The 22,231-nt window shown below is 38.0% G+C and overlaps 1 protein-coding gene and 1 long non-coding RNA gene across 8 annotated transcripts in view; one reads left to right on the top strand and one right to left on the bottom strand.

Annotated features, from left to right (window-relative positions):
- MINDY3 (MINDY lysine 48 deubiquitinase 3) overlaps positions 1 to 22,231 on the top strand; it is an 80,570-nt gene that overhangs the window by 40,489 nt on the left and 17,850 nt on the right. For all 6 annotated transcript variants that reach the window (XM_081553610.1, XM_081553607.1, XM_081553608.1 and 3 more), the window contains one exon: positions 1,363 to 1,443. In XM_081553610.1, coding sequence (XP_081409736.1) covers positions 1,363 to 1,443 — 81 coding nt within the window. The remainder of the gene's footprint in view (positions 1 to 1,362; positions 1,444 to 22,231) is intronic.
- The window catches only part of LOC145531379 (uncharacterized), a 142,236-nt gene continuing 140,368 nt past the window's right edge, over positions 20,364 to 22,231 (bottom strand). For both annotated transcript variants that reach the window (XR_014072387.1, XR_014072386.1), the window contains one exon: positions 20,364 to 20,633. This is a non-coding gene — a long non-coding RNA (uncharacterized LOC145531379). The remainder of the gene's footprint in view (positions 20,634 to 22,231) is intronic.

The following is a 22,231-nucleotide window of genomic DNA, read 5'->3' as shown; positions in this document are numbered from 1 at the left end:
AGAGGAATTAAACAATATCTAAACTTTGCATCACAAGAGGCAGCATGATGTAATAGAGAGCTGCCACATTATATGTCAGAAAACATGAGTTTTAATTCTGACTCTACACAATTAGCTGTTTGAATTCTGACCAGGCACTGATCCCGTGTATTTTCTGGTTTCCTTATGTAGAATGGAAGGACTTGGCCGAAAACCTCTAAAATCCCTTAACTCTGAATCTCTGATAAGCTTTGTCTTCTCCTTTGTCCTTTTACTGTTATCTTTTCTGTTGTCCTCAGATCACCCTTCCTCCTCTACTGGTTGTTCATTGCGATTAGCACATCCAACTCATGTCTCCCATCACAGGTCAAAAGACAGTTTTTCTATCCCAGGGCCCTCCTAATGATCACAATAAATTTCAAAGGTGGTTGAAAGCAGGACACCGTAGCGAGGCTTTTGTCTGCTTGGTGAGGAATAGTTGACCCTGACTGACTGCTGCAAGTAGCCACTTGGAATTTCCCAGTTCCGGTTGGGGTAGTGGGGGCGGGTGAAGGTCTGTGTGAGAAAAGAAAACTCGGCAAATGTTATTGGTAAGGTTGCTTGTTTTTCAGAGTCCTTGTCCATCTAACAGTGTGAGTGATTGATGTGAACATGGTCAGATTTCGCAAGTCAGTTTTTAACCTGTGAATTTTAAGCTTGCTTTTTCTCTGTCACGCACAAAAATGATACCCTTAAATTTTCGGTGCTATTGTTTTTATAGATTAAATATGTAACCTTGAATGCAGGCTGTAAGGTATAACTTTTTAATATATTTTAGAGAGAATTAATATTGTATAACTTTGAACTTAACTTCCTGCCATGAAGAATCAAGTGAAGGATTCTTTAATATTCCCAGATGGAAGTATGTATTTTGCTTTAGAGAGCTTATTATATTGCTCTAGGTTCTTTGAAGACAGGATGTTCTTAAGGCTTTTTCTCTTATTTATTCATGTATCTACTCACTTGTTAATTTGTGATTATTTTCCTAATAAAGTAATTATCATCAGATTTACAGTTTTAGAGTTTGAGAAGTGGCCATTTTATCTAGGATCTTCAGTGAAACGTGAGAATGATTCTTAGGGTTAAACTAATTTCTTTTTTGCTGTGTTAAATCTGTATTATTATTCTAGTGGAAAGATGCAGTAAAAGGTTCGCCCTGACAGTCTTTATAACACTCATTTTTACATTTAGCATTTGACCTTTATGGGTAAGGCATTCTGGCACAATCCATTATTCCATTTAAATATGAATTAGGCACTTTAGTGATGCTTCAAACATTTGTTGGCAAATATTTAACAGGCAATATAAAATCTTCATTTACTTATTTTACTACCTTTGTTCTAGGTTGGCTCTTACTTGAAATCTCCAAAATTCCCTATTTGGATTGTTGGCAGTGAAACTCACCTCACCGTATTTTTTGCCAAGGTATGCTTTGCGGGATCTCTTTGTTGTTTTTGTTGTTGTTTTTAAGTATGACATCAGGCAAACAAGTAATATTACGTCCATATTTAGTTTCAGTCTTTATACAGAGTTCAGTGGATTGTTTCACAATCTAAAAAAGTGATACTAAAGGATCACACTGCTTGTACGATTGTTGTGCTCTAGTTTTGGAATCATTTCAGTCAAGTCTATCATGATTTAGTTATAATTTCTTTATCTTTACCAACTTTACAAGTTTGACTTCTGATTTTTTTCAGAAATCACTGTGTTATGGTGAAAATAATTGAAATTAAATGTTTTGAGTTACTATTTTCTAGAGGATAAAAATCTAATTTAGGAAAATATTTTGAAATCTATTAATAGTTCAATGGTTTAGAAGTCAGTTGCTCTTTTAGGATGGAATATTTCCACAGTTTTAGTATATATAGTATAACAATATTGAACTAGGTTAAATACATTTGAATATGTTTAAAATTTTTGCCCCCAGAAAACTGTTGCCAAATCCCAGGCTTTATACTCTTTCTCTTCCCACAATTGAGTGGTTTAGAGCTTTGAATTCAGAAGCCGTTGTTAGCATCCCAGCCTTGCCACTTCCTAACATGGCTCGGCCTCTTCGCCCATGTCTCTAAAACAGGGTTCAGTAATAGGACCTTGTTCTTAGGATTGTTGTCAGGTTTAAATATAAAACATTTAGCAGAACTTAGTACACGTTAAATGCCTAGTAAATCTTAGCTGTCATCGTCGTCGTCATCATCATTGCCTTTTTCATTATTCTGGTATGCCTATGTAGACTTGCTAGATGTTGGACTAAAGGGAGAAAATAAATAATTCTATTTTTGATGTTTCTTAATCCTGTTGCACTTTGCTGATTACTCAGCGTACTCTTTCAGCTTGTACTTGTTAGTGTTCTTTATTTGTGTCTGTTGTACGAAGTATGAATTACATATATTGTACCAGAGACTAAACTGACAGTGCTAGGTTTTAGTGGATCTATTTCATTATTTATTACTGTGTTTACTTTTATTGTGCTGGCAAACATCCAGCAAGTGGGTGTAGTGGCAGATACAGGCTTAACCTTTCCTTACAGGGAAGGCTATAAATACAATTGAAAAGTACAGACCTTACTGATTTGTTACATTTCATCTGACAGCTTTTGCTGTTCATTTCCTTCCTGAAGTAGAGAAGAAGTTAAAAGCAAGTGTAACCTGCAAAAGCTAAACACCTAATTCCCTGACTGAGGATTTTATCATTTGACTAATTTTAGTGTCAAGTGTTATAAATTTTCAGAAAAGGAAATCAGTTCCAGTTCACATACAGAAATGTGTTTTCAAGCCAATTATTAATTATTTTTATCACAGCCCTATTCTTTAGCGTTAGGAAAACTATTAAATTCTATGAAATATAAAAGACAGATAATTTTTTTTTAATTTTAACTTTTTATTTCATATTGGAGTATATAGCTAATTAACAATGTTGTGATAGTTTTGGGTGCGCAGCAAAGGGACTCAGCCATACATATACATGTATCCATTCTCCCTCAAACTCCTCTCCCATCCAGGCTGCCACATAACATTGAGCAGAGTTTCCTGTGGACCTACAGAGTTTCCTGTAGCACCAAGGTCCTACAGTAGGACCTTGAAGATAAAACTATTTTAAATCGTAAATTTTATGAGTGATATTTAAGAAGTGATTTTGTTGTCAAAACAGCAGAAAAGATTTCATGGGAGATTAATACAAGGAACAGTGTCAGTTGAGCTATGTAACAGTGCAGACATTCTGTTTTCAAGCATTGATATATTAGGTATGTCGAGAGCATCATGGTAATAAGTGATACGCACCTTTCTGTGAAATACATACTGCCTGCTACCTGTCCTGGTTTTCTTCATTGTTCACAATGAAGTTCCCTTCATTGTTCCCAAGATGCACAATTGTTCCTCCTCACACAATTGTTCCTTCTCCTGCATGGCTCCTGGTCAGTGGTGAGCCTTGTGTGGGGCAGGGACTCTCATTGATTTTCTTATCCACAGACCTCAGCCACATGCAGTGAAAAGTTAAATTGGAGCCATGAGGTACATATATAGAGAAAAAACAAAGACCCCTGCAACAGCAGTTGTATGCAGGCCTGACAAAATACACTCAGCATACACTGTGGAAATCAGTCAAGATTTTTAAATGTTTGTTTGTTTGTTTGTTTTTGGCTGTTTTGGGTCTTCGTTGCTGGATGTTGGCTTTTTCTAGTTGGGATGAGTCAGGTTCACCCTTCGTTGAAGTATGCCTGCTTCTTATTGCAGTGGCTTCTCTTGTTGTGGAGCCCGGGCTCTAGAGCACAGGCTCAATAGTTGAGGTGCATGGGCTTAGTTGCCCGACAGCATGTGGGATCTTCCTGGATCAGGGATTCAACCCATGTCCCCTGCATTGGCAGGTGGATTCTTAACCACTGCACCACCAGAGAAGTCCAATCAAGGTTTTTAAATCTGTCTTCATTTATATTCATCCTCAAAGCTGCTAATAATCCTGATAGGAAAGTGCACATAAATTTAAAATGATTATAGAAAAGTTTATGTTAAGATTTTAGGTTCTTCTGCTGTTATAAATTATAAAATTTATATATTTCAAATAGCTTATCTCTCTTTTAGAACTCTTAAATTTTGTGCTGATTGTTTTGACACTTACCTTTGTGTAGTTCAGTTGGTCAGTCATGTCCAACTCTTTGCGACCTCATGGACTGCAGCACTCTAGGCTTCCTTGTCCATCAAAGTATAGGGAATTCATTAATTTCATGAATAAAGCCTTTGCACACATTTTCCACATTTAGATTCCAGTGGCATTTATATCTTCTAAAAATATTTTTTCATGACTCACTCTGAAGCTTCTTAAAAGCATGGGTACTTCTTTTTCAGTGAATTTTAGAGCAATTGAATTTGGATTGCTTGAACATGGTATCTTTAAAAAGTCACACGTAAAGAATTTTTCCCTTTGAAATAAACTGTTACAAAGCTGGAAGAACATGGAAATGGTAAATGATATTAATAATGTGCTCAGTCTCTCAGTTGTGTCCGACTCCTTGCAACCCCATGGACTGTAGCCCACAAGCTCCTCTGTCCATAGGGATTCTCCAGGCAAGAATACTGGAGTGGGTTACCATGCTCTCCTGCAGGGGATCTTCCCAACCCAGGGATGGAATGAATCTAGGTCTCCTGCATTACAGGTAGATTCTTTACCATCTGAGCCACCAGGGAAGCCCAGTATTAATACTACTTGATAATATTTACTGGGTCCAAATTTAAATTTTTCAAAATTTTATTCATGTAATGTTGGCCATTTAGATAATACTGTAAACTTTGTTGGTTTTTACATTACAATAAGATCTACTATTTGGTCATTCTTTCTTGGATATTTATATATTTGAGTAAGTGATTTTGTCTGTGAATTTATTTTTGTTACTGTTTTTGATTTGTTTTTGGTGGGTTTACTCACTCATATGTTCCTGACCTGAAATAACATAATTTCCCTACTCTCTCCCTTCCTCAGAGCTTAAAGTGAATATTGATACCTTTTTCTACAAAACTTGTGTGTTTATCAGGAAAAGTATTTTGTGTAAGCTGATTTCTTTGTACTGATTATGATGAAATATTATTTTAAAAGCATGTTTTAAAGTCATGATTTTAAAGACAGTCTATAATTTGGCATTGTGTTGGGTTGGCCAAAAAGTGTGTTAGGCTTTTCCATAAGCTGTTACAGGAAACCCAAATGAATATTTTGGCCAACCCAATAAAATGCCTTTGAAAAGCAATAGACTTTCTATGTGACTTATACACTGGAGGTGATTATAGTTGCAGTTCTCTTCATTTATGTGTGTACCCATTTCTTACATATTTAACTTACTATGCGCCTGGCTGTGCATACAGATGCTGTGAATACAGTGGTGAGGAAAAAATAGATTAGGCGCCTGTTATGGATGTGTGCATTCTTATGGAGGAAGCATTAATCAAAGAGTCACACTTGAAGAATTAAAGCTGTGATGGGTGCTGACAAAGCACAGGTCTCTAAAGGCGGATTAGAGGAAGATTAGAGATGTCTCCTTGAGGAATTGATGTTGAAACTGAGCCCTGAGACATCAGTAAAATTAAGCTACAGGGATAGAGAAAAAAGAGCAGTCCCTCAAGGGAAATAGTTGGAGCAAGCAAATCGCTGCAGAAGAAAGGACTGTGGTGCGAACAGCTGAAAGAGAAGAGGGGGAACCCTGAGACTTGGGGGTGGGGGCAGGAGGAGGCTGCAAAGGTAGACAACCTGTGCACCTTTCTTCCAAGAGTAAGGGCAGCCACTAGAGTTTAAAAATCGGTGTTGGGAGTAGTTCGAGGGAGAGATAGGAAGGAAGGGAACGGGACTAAAAGTACATTTTGAAAAGATCACTCTGGCTAACTGTAGAAATCAGACATTGAAGGGTATCCTAGGGAATAGATAAACAAGACTCCTGTAGTCTTCCTGGTGAGCAAAGGGTAGTTTGATCCAGGGTAACAGCGGTAGACATGGATAGAAGTACAGCTGACCTTTGAACAACACAGATTTGAACTGATTTTACATAGATTTTTTTCATTAGTAAATACTACACAATTCCTGGTTGGGTGGATCTCCAGTTGGTTGAATCTGCGGATACAGAACCACAGATATGGAAAAACTGTGAATACATAGGGCCAACTATAGGTTTCCTGTGAGTTTTTGACTGTGCCGAGGGTCCATGTCCCCAACCCCTGCATTGTTCAAGGATCAACTGTATATAAATTTGAGAGATTTATTCCTGAGTTGACGGAACTTGGTGATAGATTGAGGTAGGTGAGGAGTGAGAAGTCTAATGAGATGTGTGTTTTTAATAATTAGACCATAGACCCTCAAAAAACTCCACAGCTTTGTGCTTGTAGAATGCACCTACTCATGATTAAGGCCATTTATTTTTCTTGGGCTACATTGATGAGGTCAAGATATTGCAGTGAAACGGCCCAGCCAAAATAACCCCTCAGTGAGGTTTACAAGGCCTGCCCACACAGGGCTTATTAGTCTCTCACATATTAACAGACCGCCAAGAATCATGAGACATTTGAGAAATGTTAATGCGAAACACAGAAATCAGAACAAATAGGGAAAAGGAGCTCCAAAGATTAGAGACAATGTAGGACAATGAAGGCATCAAAAGGAAATTTCAAAAAACCGAAAACCATAAGAGAATTTATGATGAACTCCATGAAACTATGGAAGCCGTGAGGAAAGGACATTTGAAGGACAGAAGAGAAACCGAAAACTTCCTGAAAGAACTGAAAGACAGATTGGAGAATTCTCTGCCCTAGGTCATGGCAGTAGCTTCCTAACTGACAACCATGCTGTTGCCCTTCATGGAGCTTAGTAGCTTCTCAGTTCAGAACTAGAATGAGCCCATTAAATGGCGTCACTTCATGTCATTGGCTCCCTTTTCACTAAGAGTAAAAGCCAAAGTCCTTAGAGTGACCCCCTCGGCTCTTCCTCCGCTCATCAGACTCCCCATTGCCCTGTGAGCGTGTTTCTTGCTCCTCTCCCCTCCTGTCTTGCTTGGCCACAGTGGCTTTTTCCTGTGCCTCCGAAGGGAGGCAAGCCCTCCACCTCGGCTCTTGCCTTTAGGATCTTGGAGCAGATGTCTGTATCAAGGATTCCTCCTTACCTTCATGTCATGCATGGCAATCTGAGCACAGGTTGGAAAAGAATCTCCAGACACAGAGCATTTCAGAACGGAGTGATTTTATTATTAAGAACAAAGAGCAGAGATAATGAGGGCACTGTGAGCACAGCGGGCTGACGACCTGGCAGACCAGGGAGAGCTGACTTAGAACTGTGGGCCAGTTCAAGAGAGAGCCAACCCCTTTCATGAGTTAGTAGTCAATTTTTATAGCCTCAAGACAAAGAAAATTCTTGCTGGAAGGGTGGCATTAGGTGATTGGTTAGGGTGCTATAGGGCGAGTACTCGGGTGGGCATTTTTACCTAATACGGAGTCAGGGAACTGGCTGGTAAGGATGAGGGGACTCACGGCAGTGGTTGCTATGGGGTTCAGTCAGTTCTGGGAGATGACTCTGTGGCCTTAGTACAAGGCCTCGCACATGTGACCTTGGTATGGAACTCCATACTTCAGATCAGGATTCAAGTGTCAGTTTTTTAGAGAGGCCTTCCCTGGGACCCTTTATAAAAATCTCAGTCCCTCCTCCCTTTTCATTAACAGTCTCTCCCACTTATTTTCAAAATAGATATTTTTTAGTTGAGGTAAAATTCATGTAACAAAATTAACCATTTTTAATGAACAGTTTAGTAGCATTTGGCACATGTCACAAAATTGTGTAGCCATCACCTGTATCTAGTACTAAAACATATACATCACCCTGAAGTAAAACTCCAAATCTATTTGGCAGTTACTCCCTATTCTTCCTGCCTGGAATCCTAGCAACCACCAGCTTGCTTTCAGTCTCAATGAATTTACCTCTACTGGATATTTCATATAAATGAACCATACAACATATCACCTTTTGTGTCTGGAGTATAATGTTTTTGAGGCTTATCCTTATTTTAGCATGTCTCATTGCTTCAGCCCCTTTTCTGAAAGAATGATATTCCATTGTGTGCATATAACACAATGTGTCCACTCATCAGTGGATGTGTGGTTTGTTTCTGCTTGTGGTCACTGTGAATACTGCTGTAGTGAACATTCCTACACAAGGACCTGTTTGAGTCCCTATTCTCCATTCTTTTGGGAATTTGGTATCAATCTAGAACTGGAATTGCTGGGTCATATGGCAGTTTTATGTTTTAATTTTGGGGGAAATGCCAAGCTGTTTCCCAGTAACTATTCCATTTTACATCCCTCAGTTCAGTTCAATTCAGTCGCTCAGTGGTGTCCGACTCCTTGCGACCCCATGAATCACAGCACGCCAGGCCTCCTTGTACATCACCAACTCCCGGAGTTTACCCAAACTCATGTCCATCGAGTTGGTGATACCATCCAACCGTCTCATCCTCTGTTGTCCCCTTCTCCTCCTGCCCCCAATCCTTCCAAGCATCAGGGTCTTTTCCAGTGAGTCAACTCTTCGCATGAGGTGGCCAAAGTATTGGAGTTTCAGATTCAACATCAGTCCTTCCAATGAACACCCAGGACTGATCTCCTTTAGGATGGACTGGTTGGATCTCCTTGCAGTCCAAGGGACTCTCAAGAGTCTTCTCCAACACCACAGTTCAAAAGCATCAATTCTGCGGCGCTCAGCTTTCTTCACCGTCCAACTCGCACGTCCATACATGACCACTGGAAAAACCATAGCCTTGACTAGACGGACCTTTGTTGGCAAAGTAATGTCTCTGCTTTTCAATATGCTATCTAGGTTGGCCATAACCTTCCTTCCAAGGAGTAAGCGTCTTTCAATTTCATGGCTGCAGTCACCATCAGCAGTAATTTTGGAACCCCAAAAAATAAAGTCTGACACTGTTTCCACTGTTTTCCCATCTATTTCCCATGAAGTGATGGGACCAGATGCCATGATCTTAGTTTTCTGAACGTTGAGCTTTAAACCAACTTTTTCACTCTCCTCTTTCACTTTCATCAAGAGGCTCTTTAGTTCTTCTTCACTTTCTGCCATAAGGGTGGTGTCATCTGCATATCTGTGGTTATTGATACATCCCTACCAGCAGTAAACAAGGGTTACCAGTTCTCCACATCTTTGCCAACACTTGTTACTGTCCCATTATTAATATTGCCATCCTAGTGGGTGTTAAGTGGTTGTTGTGGTTTGATTTACATTTTCTAATGACTGATGATATTGATCATCTTTTTATGTGCTCTTTGGCCATTTGTATATCTTCTTTGAAGAATTGTCTATTCATGTCCCTTGCCTGATTTTGAATTGGGCTGTTTGTCTTTTTATTGAATTATAAGATTTTTAATATATTCTGGTTACTAGGCACATAACATATATTTTACTTACTTGTTTTCGGTATTATCTCACTAGTAAGCTCTATGATGGCAGAATTTTTGTCCATTTTGTCTCTCACTGTTTCTAGAACCTAGAACAGTGCCAGGTGGTGTTCGTGCTCTATAGATTTTTGTTAAACAGATGAAGAAATAAATTAGCAGGATACACTGAAGATTTATTTCACATTGTGATGTAACCATGTTGATACTTGATAAAGGGGAGAAATGGAGCTGAATATGCTAAAGTTGTCTTTTATCATAAGAATTCAATAGATCCCTAAGCTTATAAATGAAGAAATAACTGTTAATGCTTGCAGTATCCTATATGGAGACAAAAATAGAAGAACTTACTTTTACTCTTTGGCCTGATCAACTTAAATACACATACATACACAGATTCTTTCTCCAGGTGAGTGAATAAAAAATAAGTATTCATAAATACTTTATTGAGTATTCATAAATAATCATTTAAAAGTTTGTCTTCATGGTTTGAGGATGGATAAGAAAATTGTTTCTATTCAGTGAAATAACTTCTTTTTCTTTTTGAGATGAACAGTATATTTTTAGGACTCTTAAGTGATTGCAGTTTTTTTTTTGAAAAGAAGTATAAGTTTGTGATTTTAAATATCAGTGCCAAGCTATATGGTTAATAAAATTACTTGTTATTTGAGATATCCCATGGCCCCCAAATTTTACAGTAGTCATGTATGGATGTGAGAGCTGGACCATAAAGAAAGCTGACTGCCAAACAGTTGATGCTTTTGAACTGTGGTGTTGGAGAAGACTCTTGAGAGTCCCTGGGGCTGCAAGGAGATCAAACTAGTCAATCCTAAGGGAAATCAACCCTGAATATTCATTGGAAGGACTGAAGCTGAAGCTCCAATACTTTGGCCAGCTATGCGAAGAACTGACTCATTGGAAAAGATTCTGATGCTGGGAAAGATTGAAGGCAGGAGGTGAAGGGGACGACAGAGGATGAGATAGTTGGGTGGCAGCACCGACTTGATGGACGTGAATTTGAGCAAGCTCCGGGAGTTGGTGATGGACAGGGAAGCCTGACTTGCTGCAGTCCATGAGGTTGCAAAGAGTTGGACATGACTGAGTGACTGAACTGAACTGATGGCCCCAAAATTATCTTTATTGGAACCCTCTTCCCAACCATGGAGACTCATTGAACACACTTTGTAGTATTTGAAGAGATTTTTCACAATTCAGTTTCAGTGGAAAATCGATGATGAAAATAAATCTAATAGGTTATAAAACTTGAGATTGATCATTTATAACCATCTTCTTTATGTAACTTTCAAATCTTTAAATTTAATTCTGCAGTGTTTTATAAATCATCTTTTCTATCCAGTATAGACAAGGTCATCTTTTTTTTTTTAATCTTCGCTAAATTTCTATGTAAAACAACAAAAATGATATTGTACTCTGATGTGGTTGGAAAAAATGTATAGCTTGCTATCCTATGTAAATAGAAGTTTTACACTTAATGTTAGGGGGGAATAGCACAGAATCTAACTGCAGGGACCTTTTAGGAACTCAGTCACCAAGCGGCAGGGGTCCCACAGAACCCTCTAATAAGAGAATGTGGGTCAGGTGAATGCATTATGTGTTACACATGGACTTCCTCAAAGAAGGAAACAATTCTTGTGAAACAGGATGGAGAATTTTCCAAGCAGGCCTTCTGAGCTATGGCAGAATAAAACCTTCGGATCTGTACGTTGTGAGGGAGCAGGCCTGGTGGGCATAGGTGGTGTGTTTGGAAATCCTACCGTGATACTCTTGATGAATTAGTTGAAAGCTTGCAAACCAACTACAACAGGTAAAAGAAATGATTTTGAATTGTAGATGCTTAAAGAACTTAGAATCTTGTCATTAAAACAAGGTGGTGTAACATTTGTTTTATAATATATTAATATTAAACTTTCCTTCTTTTAGAAGCCAGGCCAGACCTTTTCATACTGAGACATGTTCAGTACTTTATTTTTTTAAAGGTTTGTTTATTTGGCTGTGCTGAGTCTTTTTTGCTGCACACAGGGTTTCTCTAGTTGCAGCGAGCAGGGGCTACTCTCCAGTTGCGGTATGTGGATTTCTCATTGCTGTGGCTTCTCTTGTTGCAGAGCACAGGCTCTAGCATGCCTGGGCTCAGTAGTTGGGGCTCACAAGATTGGCAGGTAGATTCTTAACCACTGAACCACCAGGAAAGTCCAGGACATGTTGATATACTTTAAATGTCCAAATATTACCTGATAGAATATTTGGACATTTCTCCTACTGTGTTTTTCTTTCAATTCAGTTCAGTCGCTCAGTCTTGTCCGACTCTTTGCGACCCCATGAACTGCAGCACGCCAGGCCTCCCTGTCCATCACCAACTCCCGGAGCCTACCCAAACTCATGTCCATTGAGTCGGTGATGCCATCCAACCATTTCATCCTCTGTCGTCCCCGTCTCCTCCTGCTATCAATCTTTCCCAGCATCAGAGTCTTTTCAAATGAGTCAGCTCTTCACATCAGGTGGCCAAAGTATTGGAGTTTCAGCTTCAACATCAGTCCTTCCAATGAACACCCAGGACTGATCTCCTTTAGGATGGACTGGTTGGATCTCCTTGCAGTCCAAGGGACTCTCAAGAGTCTTCTCCAGCACCATAGTTCAAAAGCATCAATTCTTCGATGCTCAACTTTCTTCACCGTCCAACTCTCATATCCATACATGGCTACTGGAAAAACCATGGCCTTGACTAGATGGACCTTTGTTGGCAAAGGAATGTCTCTGCTTTTTAATATGCTGTCTAGGTCGGTCATAACTTTCCTTCCAAGGAGTAAGCGTCTTTTGATTTCATGGCTGCAATCACCATCTGCAGTGATTTTGGAGCCCCCAAAAATAAAGTCAGCCACTGTTTCTCCATCTATTTCCCATGAGGTGATGGGACCAGATGACATGATCTTAGTTTTCTGAATGTTGAGCTTCAAGCCAACTTTTTCACCCTCTTTCACTTTCATCAAGAGGCTCTTTAGTTCTTCTTCACTTTCTGCCGTAAGGGTGGTGTGATCTGCATATCTGAGGTTATTGACACTTCTCCCTGCAGTCTTGATTACAGCTTGTGCTTCATCCAGCCCAACGTTTCTTATGATGTAGTCTGCATATAAGTTAAATAAGCAGGGTGAAAAAATACAGCCTTGATGTACTCCTTTCCCTATTTGGAACCAGTCTGTTGTTCCATGTCCAGTTCTAACTGTTGCTTCTTGACCTGTATACAGGTTTCTCAAGAGGCAGGTCAGGTGGTCTGGTATTCCCATCTCTTTCAGAATTTTCCACCGTTTATTGTGATCCACACAGTCAAAGGCTTTGGCATAATCAGTAAAGCAGAAATACATGTTTTTCTGGAACTTTCTTGCTTTTTCTTCTCTTTAATCATCAGTTTTCCCTTTGGTTCATTAACTTCCTTTTTTACATCTGGTGGTCTCAGGTTGAAATTATTTGGCTAACTTTCATATTTTCCTTTTGAATTGGAACTAATTATGCCGCTAATTTTCAATACAGATTGAAGGTGATGCTCTAAATTTGACAATATGATACTTTAATATTCTTAGAATTATATCTATAAAATGATAGACAAATAAATTTGGTGTCTTTGTTTTCATTGTGCATTTAAATCTCTGGGATGGAAGCTGCTGATCCAACATAAAAATAGTTGGAACCTACCTGTGACATCTAGCTTCATCTTCAGAAGATCAGTGACTAATTTCCTTGGTAATCCATTTCAGACTTTATTTTGAGGCCAGGAAGATGAGTTTTACATTCCTTTTTGTTCTCTTTTATGGTTATAAAAGGACTCCTTGTATACTGTGTACAGAGTGTTGCCTTTGACCTTTCCTATGATAAAGCAGGTTTCCTTTAAGATAAGTACACATGAAAACACATTTCTGTTTAAATGCAAAGTATATAGGGAAACTGAATTTAATGCAAAGGAGAAACAAAACATTGAATTGTTCCTGCATGAGCTGACTATTCTTACAGTGGTATCTGTTACTGGGAATCGAGATAGAATTCTTTGTACAGAGCAAGCTCTTTTTGTGTTCTTACTCTTTGGTGTAACATTAGCAGGACTACTGCAGTTACATGTTAGAACCTTTTCTAGGGCGTTCAAAAGTTGAACAGTTCTACTTTATTGTAAATATATTCCTCTACGTGTATTAACACAATTTTAAGGAAAAGAAGCAAAATGATGCTTTATAGATTTTATTTCTCATAAAGAAAATTAACTTCTATGTGTCTTTCATTACTGATAAAAGTCTTAGGACTTGGAATATAATTAAATTCACAGTTGGACATTTTGTAATATGGTTTTCCTATGTATTAATACAGTTTAGTCATCCCATCCATTTATCCTGAGTAAATTCTAGAGTTTTGTGCATTTGTTTAAATTTCATGCTTTATTTGCCTCAGAAAGGAAAATGGACTTAAGAGCTAAAATATTACTGTTTGTAGTTTAAATCATAATTGTCATATTTTTGTATTGTTTTTTTGAATTTTTTTGTTAATTATCTCAGTCATATCCATGGTATCATGCAGTTTATTAAAACTAGTCATCTCTTTCCATTTGAATTTGTGTCTTGTAGCTTTTTGTTACATTAGAACCCAAATAATTGTCCATACAAGATACGGTATTGCTGATATATGCCTAAAGGCATTCTGTTATGAATAAAGTCTGTGAGTTTTCATTTAGAATCATCATTGATAAGTCCGTACCTCCACCTGTCCGTCTAGAATTGATGATAATAATTGTAGCAAATAGAGTGGGTTGCAGAAAAGGCCTTATAGCATATATTTAATTTATGGTGAAAGTGAAGGTTGCTCAGTCATGTCCGACTCTTTGCGACCCCATGGGAACTATATGCTCGGCATCTTAGGTGCACTCCTCATTCAGGCCTCCGTGCAACCCTGTGAAATAAGTACTAGTTTCATCTACATTTTAGAGTCTGGGACCAGTGAGAAATAATACCTGCTGGCTAAAGCATGAATTCTGTTCACTGAGCTTTTAAATACTTCTGTTCCTTAGGAAAACAAATTATTATACTAGGGTGAACTAGAGACTGAAAGAGGGGAGAGGTGTGTGCAGAGGAAATGGTACTGGAATTAAAGCACATAATGTATATTAGACTTAGATGAAATGAGGAATGTACTCTAGGCTTAGGAAAAGAGTCAGCAAAAAGAGATGTGGGATGTGAAGCTCTGTGCTGTATTTGGAGAATAATAGTTGGTTCGAGTAAGCAAAAAGAGATGTGGGATGTGAAGCTCTGTGCTGTAGTTGGAGAATAATAGTTGGTTCACGATGGCTGAACTATATTCATTGTGCTAAGAGATAAGATGGAAGCAAAAATTGGAATTAGATACAGCACCAGCTGGGATAATCATTTCTCCTCTGACATCTCACTGTACTATGTTTGCATGCTTATCTTGATATGAAAGGCTAACCATGAGCATCCAGGTCATGAATGTAAAGCCTGTTCATGGAAGTGAAACAGCCTTCTTAAGAACTTTCTCTCTGAAGCTGTGATGAAACTTACAGAGTATTAGAAGTTGTGTACTGTCAGTATTTTTCACAGTCAAACCTTGTTTGAAATAGTAGAAAAGGAAGGAGGATGTGGGAGGATCTAGGGTCAGGGTTGTCCCTTACTTTGCGCTTATACTAATCCAGGACTATGAAGTTTAAATGACCAGTGTTGTGTGGACTATAGTGTCAGTCATCTTTCTAGGCTTCTGTTTTCACAGGAAACATAGGAAGTGTATATATGTGTATGGAGATTCCTTCTGTGCAGCTTATATGGTTAAAATTCATGTCGATGGGTAGCACGGAGGAATAGAAGAGGAAGAAGCAGGTCAAGGATGAACAGGACGAGCAGATATTATACATGCGACATAAACAAACTAAAACCTCAGCCAGAATGTTAGGGTTTAATTCCTTTGCCAGCTTCCTGAAGTCACAACCAATCCTAAAGTTTGAACAGTTCACACAGCAGTATTCAAGAAGGGTGGGGTTGGGGCAGTGAGAACAATCACCCCAGGCCACATCAGGCATTTGACCACTGAAATCATCTAGAACTGCCTGCATATGACGATGATAAAGAGGAATTTGACCAAGTCCATTTTATTATGTTTAAACTCTGCGGACAGTGCACCCTCTTTTTGCTGTGCTGAGGCACACTCTAACCTTCTCCCCAGACATACACCCTGAAGCTTCTCTTAATTCGCAGGGTGGCCGCATGTGTCCTACAGGTGCCTGCTTCCTTCTGGGAGGACCTGGCAGTTCTCCTGGCACGGCCATAGGTGGCCCTCACAGCTTCTTTCAGGAGCTGGCAGAATGTCACTTCTGCTTCTGTTTCTTTGGCCAACAGTGGCACCTAACCAAACCGTGATGTCAGTGGGGCTCAGGAGTAGACCCCTGCCACAGAGAGGTACTGCAGATCCCATGACAACAAGCAGTGATTATACTCTCACAGGAAAGCACGAGGAATTGACGTCGACTGTACTGTCTACCACCCTGGGCTATTGTGGGGCCAGGTAATGTCACAGAGTTTCAGTTTATTTAAAGGATATAAAGAGTCTTAGCCTAGAAATGAGGAATTTTTGACCATCAGATTGATTTTTGATATAATAAGAACATATACCATTTGGGAAAAAAAAGCCAGATAATCATTTTTCTTGCATTTTGTAGGTATCCATGTGCCTAGAGAGTAACCTCTTGTGTTAGCAATTTCCTTCATGATATAACAGTAGTTAAAGGGGCAGAGAGCTTTTCTTGGCCCAGTTCTTCAGAGTAAACAAGAGAAACCAGAAGTTATTCTAGATGTCCAGGAGAGCAGGACACCTTAGGCCTGAGGGATGAATTCTTTGGCATAAAGCAGTGGAGAAGGCTGGAGGGATCCCTGCAGTGAGTGGTACAGTCATAGCGATAGGGAGAAAAATTATCCAACCAGTGTTAATATGAATCATCATAAGGATCACAGCAAATCATATCAAAGATTTTCCTTCCAATGCCTGGTTTTGCTTACACATTTAGAGTGTATGTTTCTGTGCAGAAAGAATCTTGAAGGGCTTTGCTTGTGTATTTCCTGCTCTGACTTCTCTGCTGACATAGCACAGGTCAGCACACAGCAGTGAGCTGTTGTAGGGTAGCCGGGACTGCTGCATGTTCGAGCAATCATGGAAGAGTAAGAAAAAAGGCCACCGTCCTACCTACTTTAAAGAGCATTTAAGAAAAATTATTTATTTATTGGGCTGCATCAGGTCTTGGTTGTGGCAGGCAGGATCTTTTGTTGTCATTGTTGCAGTGTGTGGGCTCAGTAGTTGCTTCGCCGCATATGGGATCTTAGTTCCCTGACCAGGGATTGAATCCGAGTCCCCTTCATTGGAAGGCGGTTTCTTAACCACTGGAGTACCAGGGAATTCCCTACTTGAGAGCATTTGATAACTGATTTAAAATCTTATTTCTTAGTGGTTCCCAAATTATTTTCCTTAAGTAGTTAATGAGCAAAGAGTCAATATGGAACATATAATAAAGTGATTTTTAAAGCAAAATTTTACTTTAAGTCTAAAGGGAAATTATATCCCAGTTAACTGTGTGTGTGTATGTGTGGGGGGGAGGGGGGAAGGACTCCTAATAACACTATAAAATGTTGTCTGCAAGCTAGAATGTAATTTATATGTGCGTGATCATTCCTGAAAATAGATAAGGTTCTCAGGGGTTCTTTGATTACTCATGACAGCAGATTGCTCTTGATAATGATGAAAGGTATAATAAATAAGCTTTAAAGATCTTTCTGGTAATGAGCTACATACTTAACATCTAGCTAATGCACTGAACACAGGCCTTCCTTATATTTCTGTAGGTATTTTAGAAGCATAGCTAATGTTACAACATTTTAAAAGGTTTATGGTGGACAGACAGAGCTACATGAAAAAGAGATATTCATTTCATGACTCTAGGATATTAGATAGTCCCATTATACCTCAGGGTTTTGGTTTTTTTTTCTCTTCTCTTATAGTACTTTGCCAGTTAAGGAAAGTCGGATGAAGCCAGATAACTTTAAAAGCTATATTGTTTAGCAGTCTCTGTTGACCAGTAAATTGGCTGAGAAGGAGTTGTTTGCTATAACATTCCTGTGATTAAAGCATCCGATTATATTTAAATAATGTAGAGGACTACTTTTAAAATAAAATTAATGTTGATGATAAATCAGAGTTTAAAAGAATTGCTAATTAAAATATTTGACTCTTTATGTTCAGATTCTCTTGTGGGAGTACCTTAAAGAGTTTTGGATGTGGTACACACTGAGATTTTCTCCTAAGTACTGCAACTGGGGGAAAAAAAAAATGCTCACAGTTATCCTTGCTGCCTTAAATAATTTGGAATTACATCATTGGAATCTATTTATTTGCAACTCGGCAGTTTTTTGAGGATGGGGGATATGTGTGTTTGAATTTTATTTTAGAAAATAATTTTAAGAGAATTTTAATAATATTCATGGAACATATAGGAACATATTTTTCTCTCTTCCATTAGATTGTGACGTCTTTATCTCATCTAATAGGCTTGACAGGTATTCAAAACATTATGGGTATGTAGGTAGTTATATGGAGAAAATATGTTAAATATGTAGTCTAAAAACTATTGCCACATTTAAGTCTTAGATATAGAAAATCTGAGGGTAGAATCCTCTTCATATTGTTCTTCACATTTATACAGGTTTTACATAAGAGTTCTATTTTATATTATCCTTTCTAATTAAATCATTTCCTTTATGGGCAGTAAAAAAAATTTGGCAGTTATATCTCACTAAAATATCTTGTCTTAAGGTTGAAAAGGACTCTTTCTCAATTAATGGAATTCTATACTTGCTGTTCAAACTTGCTGTGCAGATATGAAATACATGTAATATTACCGTATCACCAAAATTACTACATGGGCCATCCTACTCCAGGTCTTACACAGGGAACCTTGTTTAGAAGTGTTGAAGTTAAATAAATTGGTAAAAGTGAGTGTTGGAATTTGTAATTTTAAACCAAATTAGAAAGTTGAAAGTTTGGAGTTCATCATGAAGCACTTTAATGGGAATAGAAGGTGGTTTTGTAACTTGTCCTGATTTCATCTATAAACATTTAAACATTACATAAATTTAAACAAGCTTTAACTAAGAGATCTTTTTCTACAGTAATCTAAAAGCATTGTAAACACTCAAAATAAGCAAGCCAACAATCAGTTTAGAAGACTTTTTAATTTATGGATGAAAACATTTGGAATGTTTTCCTTAGAATTTATTGTAATCTTTTGTGGTTTTGGTATGGGGGCTTTGTGTTTTTCTTTTCCCCCCTGTAGTATAAACACATCTTAAAATCAGTGATATGAGTTAAGAACAGTTAATTCCTAAGGAGGTTGGCAGATTAGCTATTAGTATATCACTGAAACCAAAGGAGCAAAACAAGATTTTTTTCTCTTAATCGTTCAAGACACAGTTTGCTTCACTAGTAATGACAGTTATAGTTGATGGTTTTATTATGTGGAACCTGACCACTACCACTGGGTTGTATTTTAAGAGGAAAAAGGAATTTCTGTTTTGGTAGTTTACTTCTGAGGGGTTTTCGTTGTCTCCTCATAGCATTTTGAGATACTTGTTTCAACTTTTAAACCTCAAACAAGAAATTCTCTAAATTCCTTTTTGGAAATACTCCATTCTGACATCTTTGCCATAATCTCCTTTCACTTGTTTCCACATTTTACCTGGCAGACTCTTCAGCTTTGATCTCCTTTAGTCCTCATCACCTTTTTCTGTTAGCCTGTGAGAGGCCTACAGCTGGCAACCACTGGATGTCACAGTGTTAAGAGAGCCATGTGCTCCACTTGGGTTTTTAACCATCACCTCCAAACTGCATGTTTATTCTTCCATCAGAGTTGATTCCCCTGCCTAACCACTCCCTGTCTCTCACAGTTCTCCATCCTGTTCAGCTCTTTCAGTTTCCCTTGTATTGTGCTCATTCACGTGTTTCTGCCTTTGATGATTCCATTCCGGCTAGTGAGAATTTCCTACCCTCTTTTCTGTCTCACATGAGAGCCAAAGTACCTTCTTTGTAAAATTTATTAAGGTGATTAAGACATCATTATATCCCCAGATATGTCAAAAGAAGGCATGTTTACTACATCTTAGAGCATTGGGGGGGAAAATATAAACTATGGCTCACAGGCTAAATCAAGCCCTACACCTATTTTGTGAAATATTTATTGGAACACAAGCAGGTGCTGTTGTTTATGTATTATATTATCTTGCTGTTATGCATTGTTTTATCTTGCTACCTTATGGCCTGTGAAGCCTAAAATATTTATTGTCTGGCCCATCACAGGAAAAATTTACTAACCCTTACTCTAAATGAACACTTGTTAAACCAGAGTACACCAGGACTTTTGCCCAGGCTTCATTTGATCTTTCTATATTAGGCCGTGCCTGTTCAAACAAGAATTAAGCACACATTTTCTGCAGCCTAAATTGTTTATATGTTTAAAACCAGAGGCAAGAGATGAGCAGTGAATGTTTTATTAAGTCTACTTTAATTTTCTTTTTTTTGGATAAGCATAGTATTTTTTTATTTGTAGCACTTGAAACTTAGAGATGAGGCATCAGGTAGTTAACAAATTCTTTTCACACTCCCTTATTTTCTGAAATCTTTAATGTCAGAGAATTTGATGCCAACCTTTTCCTCTGGCTAGAACTGGAATCTTCCTTATTCCCCAAACTTTATAAACGGTGGCAATTTCCCAAAACTTCGCTTTGTAGGAAGATTAAAATGATGCTTCATTTATATTCTCTGCCACCTCTTCCCCCCAAAGGATTCTTTTTGTTTGTTTTTTACCAAGAAAAACATTATTCCCATTCCTTCTACTTAGATCACAGTTTTATTTAGTATTTAGAAATTTTGAAGTAATGTGTTAAAACTCATTTCAAACTGCCTGATCACTAGATTACTAGAAACAAAGGTTGAAATGCAACAGGTGGTGAGTAGGAAGAGTGACTTTGTCTTCGTCTTGTGCCTCCAAACCCTCCCCTTTGCACTAGATCTCATCCACAGCTGTATACCTTTTCATCCACCAGAGTTTCAGTGACTTTGCTCCTCCACAAATTCCAACAGGTGTTCTCAAGGGGACAACTGAAAAAAGAAAGGGGAGTTGGAAACAACGGGGTGAAAGCTTATTCTGGAATACCCAATGAAATCACATATTCCGGTTTATTTGGTACAGCAGTGGTTATGGTAAAACATTACCCACAATCCAAGTATCCAGCAGTAAAGGACTGGATCATAAAATCCAAAAGGCATTGAAAGTTCAACCAGATGAAAGCATGGCCCTTGACATGTGTATTATCTATAAAATGATATTGAGAATACAGGAAAGCAAGACCCTAAAAGTTGGTATCAAAGGATGGTAAAAGGGAAATAATTGTACATTACCAGATCTACATTATAAAGTAACAGATTTTTAAAAATTATTTTATCATTTGATACATTAAAACTGTGTAGAGGCTTGTATATATTGCCTTGTTTTGATTCCCATACCCTTTTGATACCTACTCCCCATTGAATGGAACATACTATTAAGGTGTTCAGACATGGTCAAGTGAGAACTACACTAACTGACTCTGAAGAGTTTATTCTTCGTCTTTGAGATAAGGGCAGGATGATTAGGACAAAAATTAATTTAGTGCATTTCTTACAAAAATTTGCTTCCATGGAGAAATAGAAATTTAAATTCTATTTAACATTTATATCACACTTTTTTAAAAATTGAAGAATAGTTGATTTACAGTGTTGTATTTCTGCTGTACAGCAAAGTGATTCAGTTATACAAATATATACTCTTTTATATTCTCTTCCATTATGGTTTGTTACAGGATACTATATATAGTTCTCTCTGCTGTAAAGTAGACCATGTTGATTATCTATTTTATATGTAGTTATTTGTATGTACTAATCCCAGATTCCTAATTTGTCCCTCCCCAATCCCCTTCCCCCTTTGGTAATCATAGGTTTGTTTTCTATGTGAGTCTGTTTCCATTTTATAAATAAGTTCATTTTTTTATATTTTAGATTGCACGTATAATTGATATCATACAGTATTTGACTTTCTGGTGTATCTCACTTAGTATGGTAATCTCTAGGTCAATCTGTGTTGCTGCACATGGCCTTATTTTATTCTTTTTTATGGCTGAGTAATATTCGTGTGTGTGTGTGTGTACCACATCTTTGTTTCTTTCATGTCTTAGCTATTGCACATAGTGCTGCTGTGAACATAGGGGTGCATTTATCCTTTTGAACCATGGTTTTCTCCAGATGTCTGCCCAGGAGTGAGATTGCTAAATCATATGGTAGCTCTATTTTTAGCTTTTAAAAGAATCTCCATACTATTCTCCATAGTGGCTGTACCAATGTACATTCCCACCAACAGTGTACAACCGTTCCCTTTTCTGTGCACCCTCTCTAGCATTTGTTATTTGTAGACTTTTCAATGATGTGGCTAGTCTGACCTTTGTGAGGTGATACCTCATTGTAGTTTTGATTTATTTTATTTATTTATTTATTTATTGAGTTGTATGAGGTGTTTGGGTATTTTGGAAATTAAGCCTTTGTCAGTTGGATCATTTGCAAATAATTTTCTCCCATTCTTCAGGATGTCTTTTTACTTTGTTTATGGTTTCCTTTGCTGTGCAAAAGCTTAAGAGTTTGATTAGGTCCCATTTGTTTATTTTTAC

This window comes from Giraffa tippelskirchi, chromosome 13, assembly GCF_054371585.1.
Source record: "Giraffa tippelskirchi isolate mGirTip1 chromosome 13, T2T-mGirTip1v1.2.pri, whole genome shotgun sequence".
NCBI lineage: Eukaryota > Metazoa > Chordata > Mammalia > Artiodactyla > Giraffidae > Giraffa > Giraffa tippelskirchi.
Note: the sequence above shows the minus strand (reverse complement) of the source record. Positions and strands in the feature narration are given on the sequence as shown.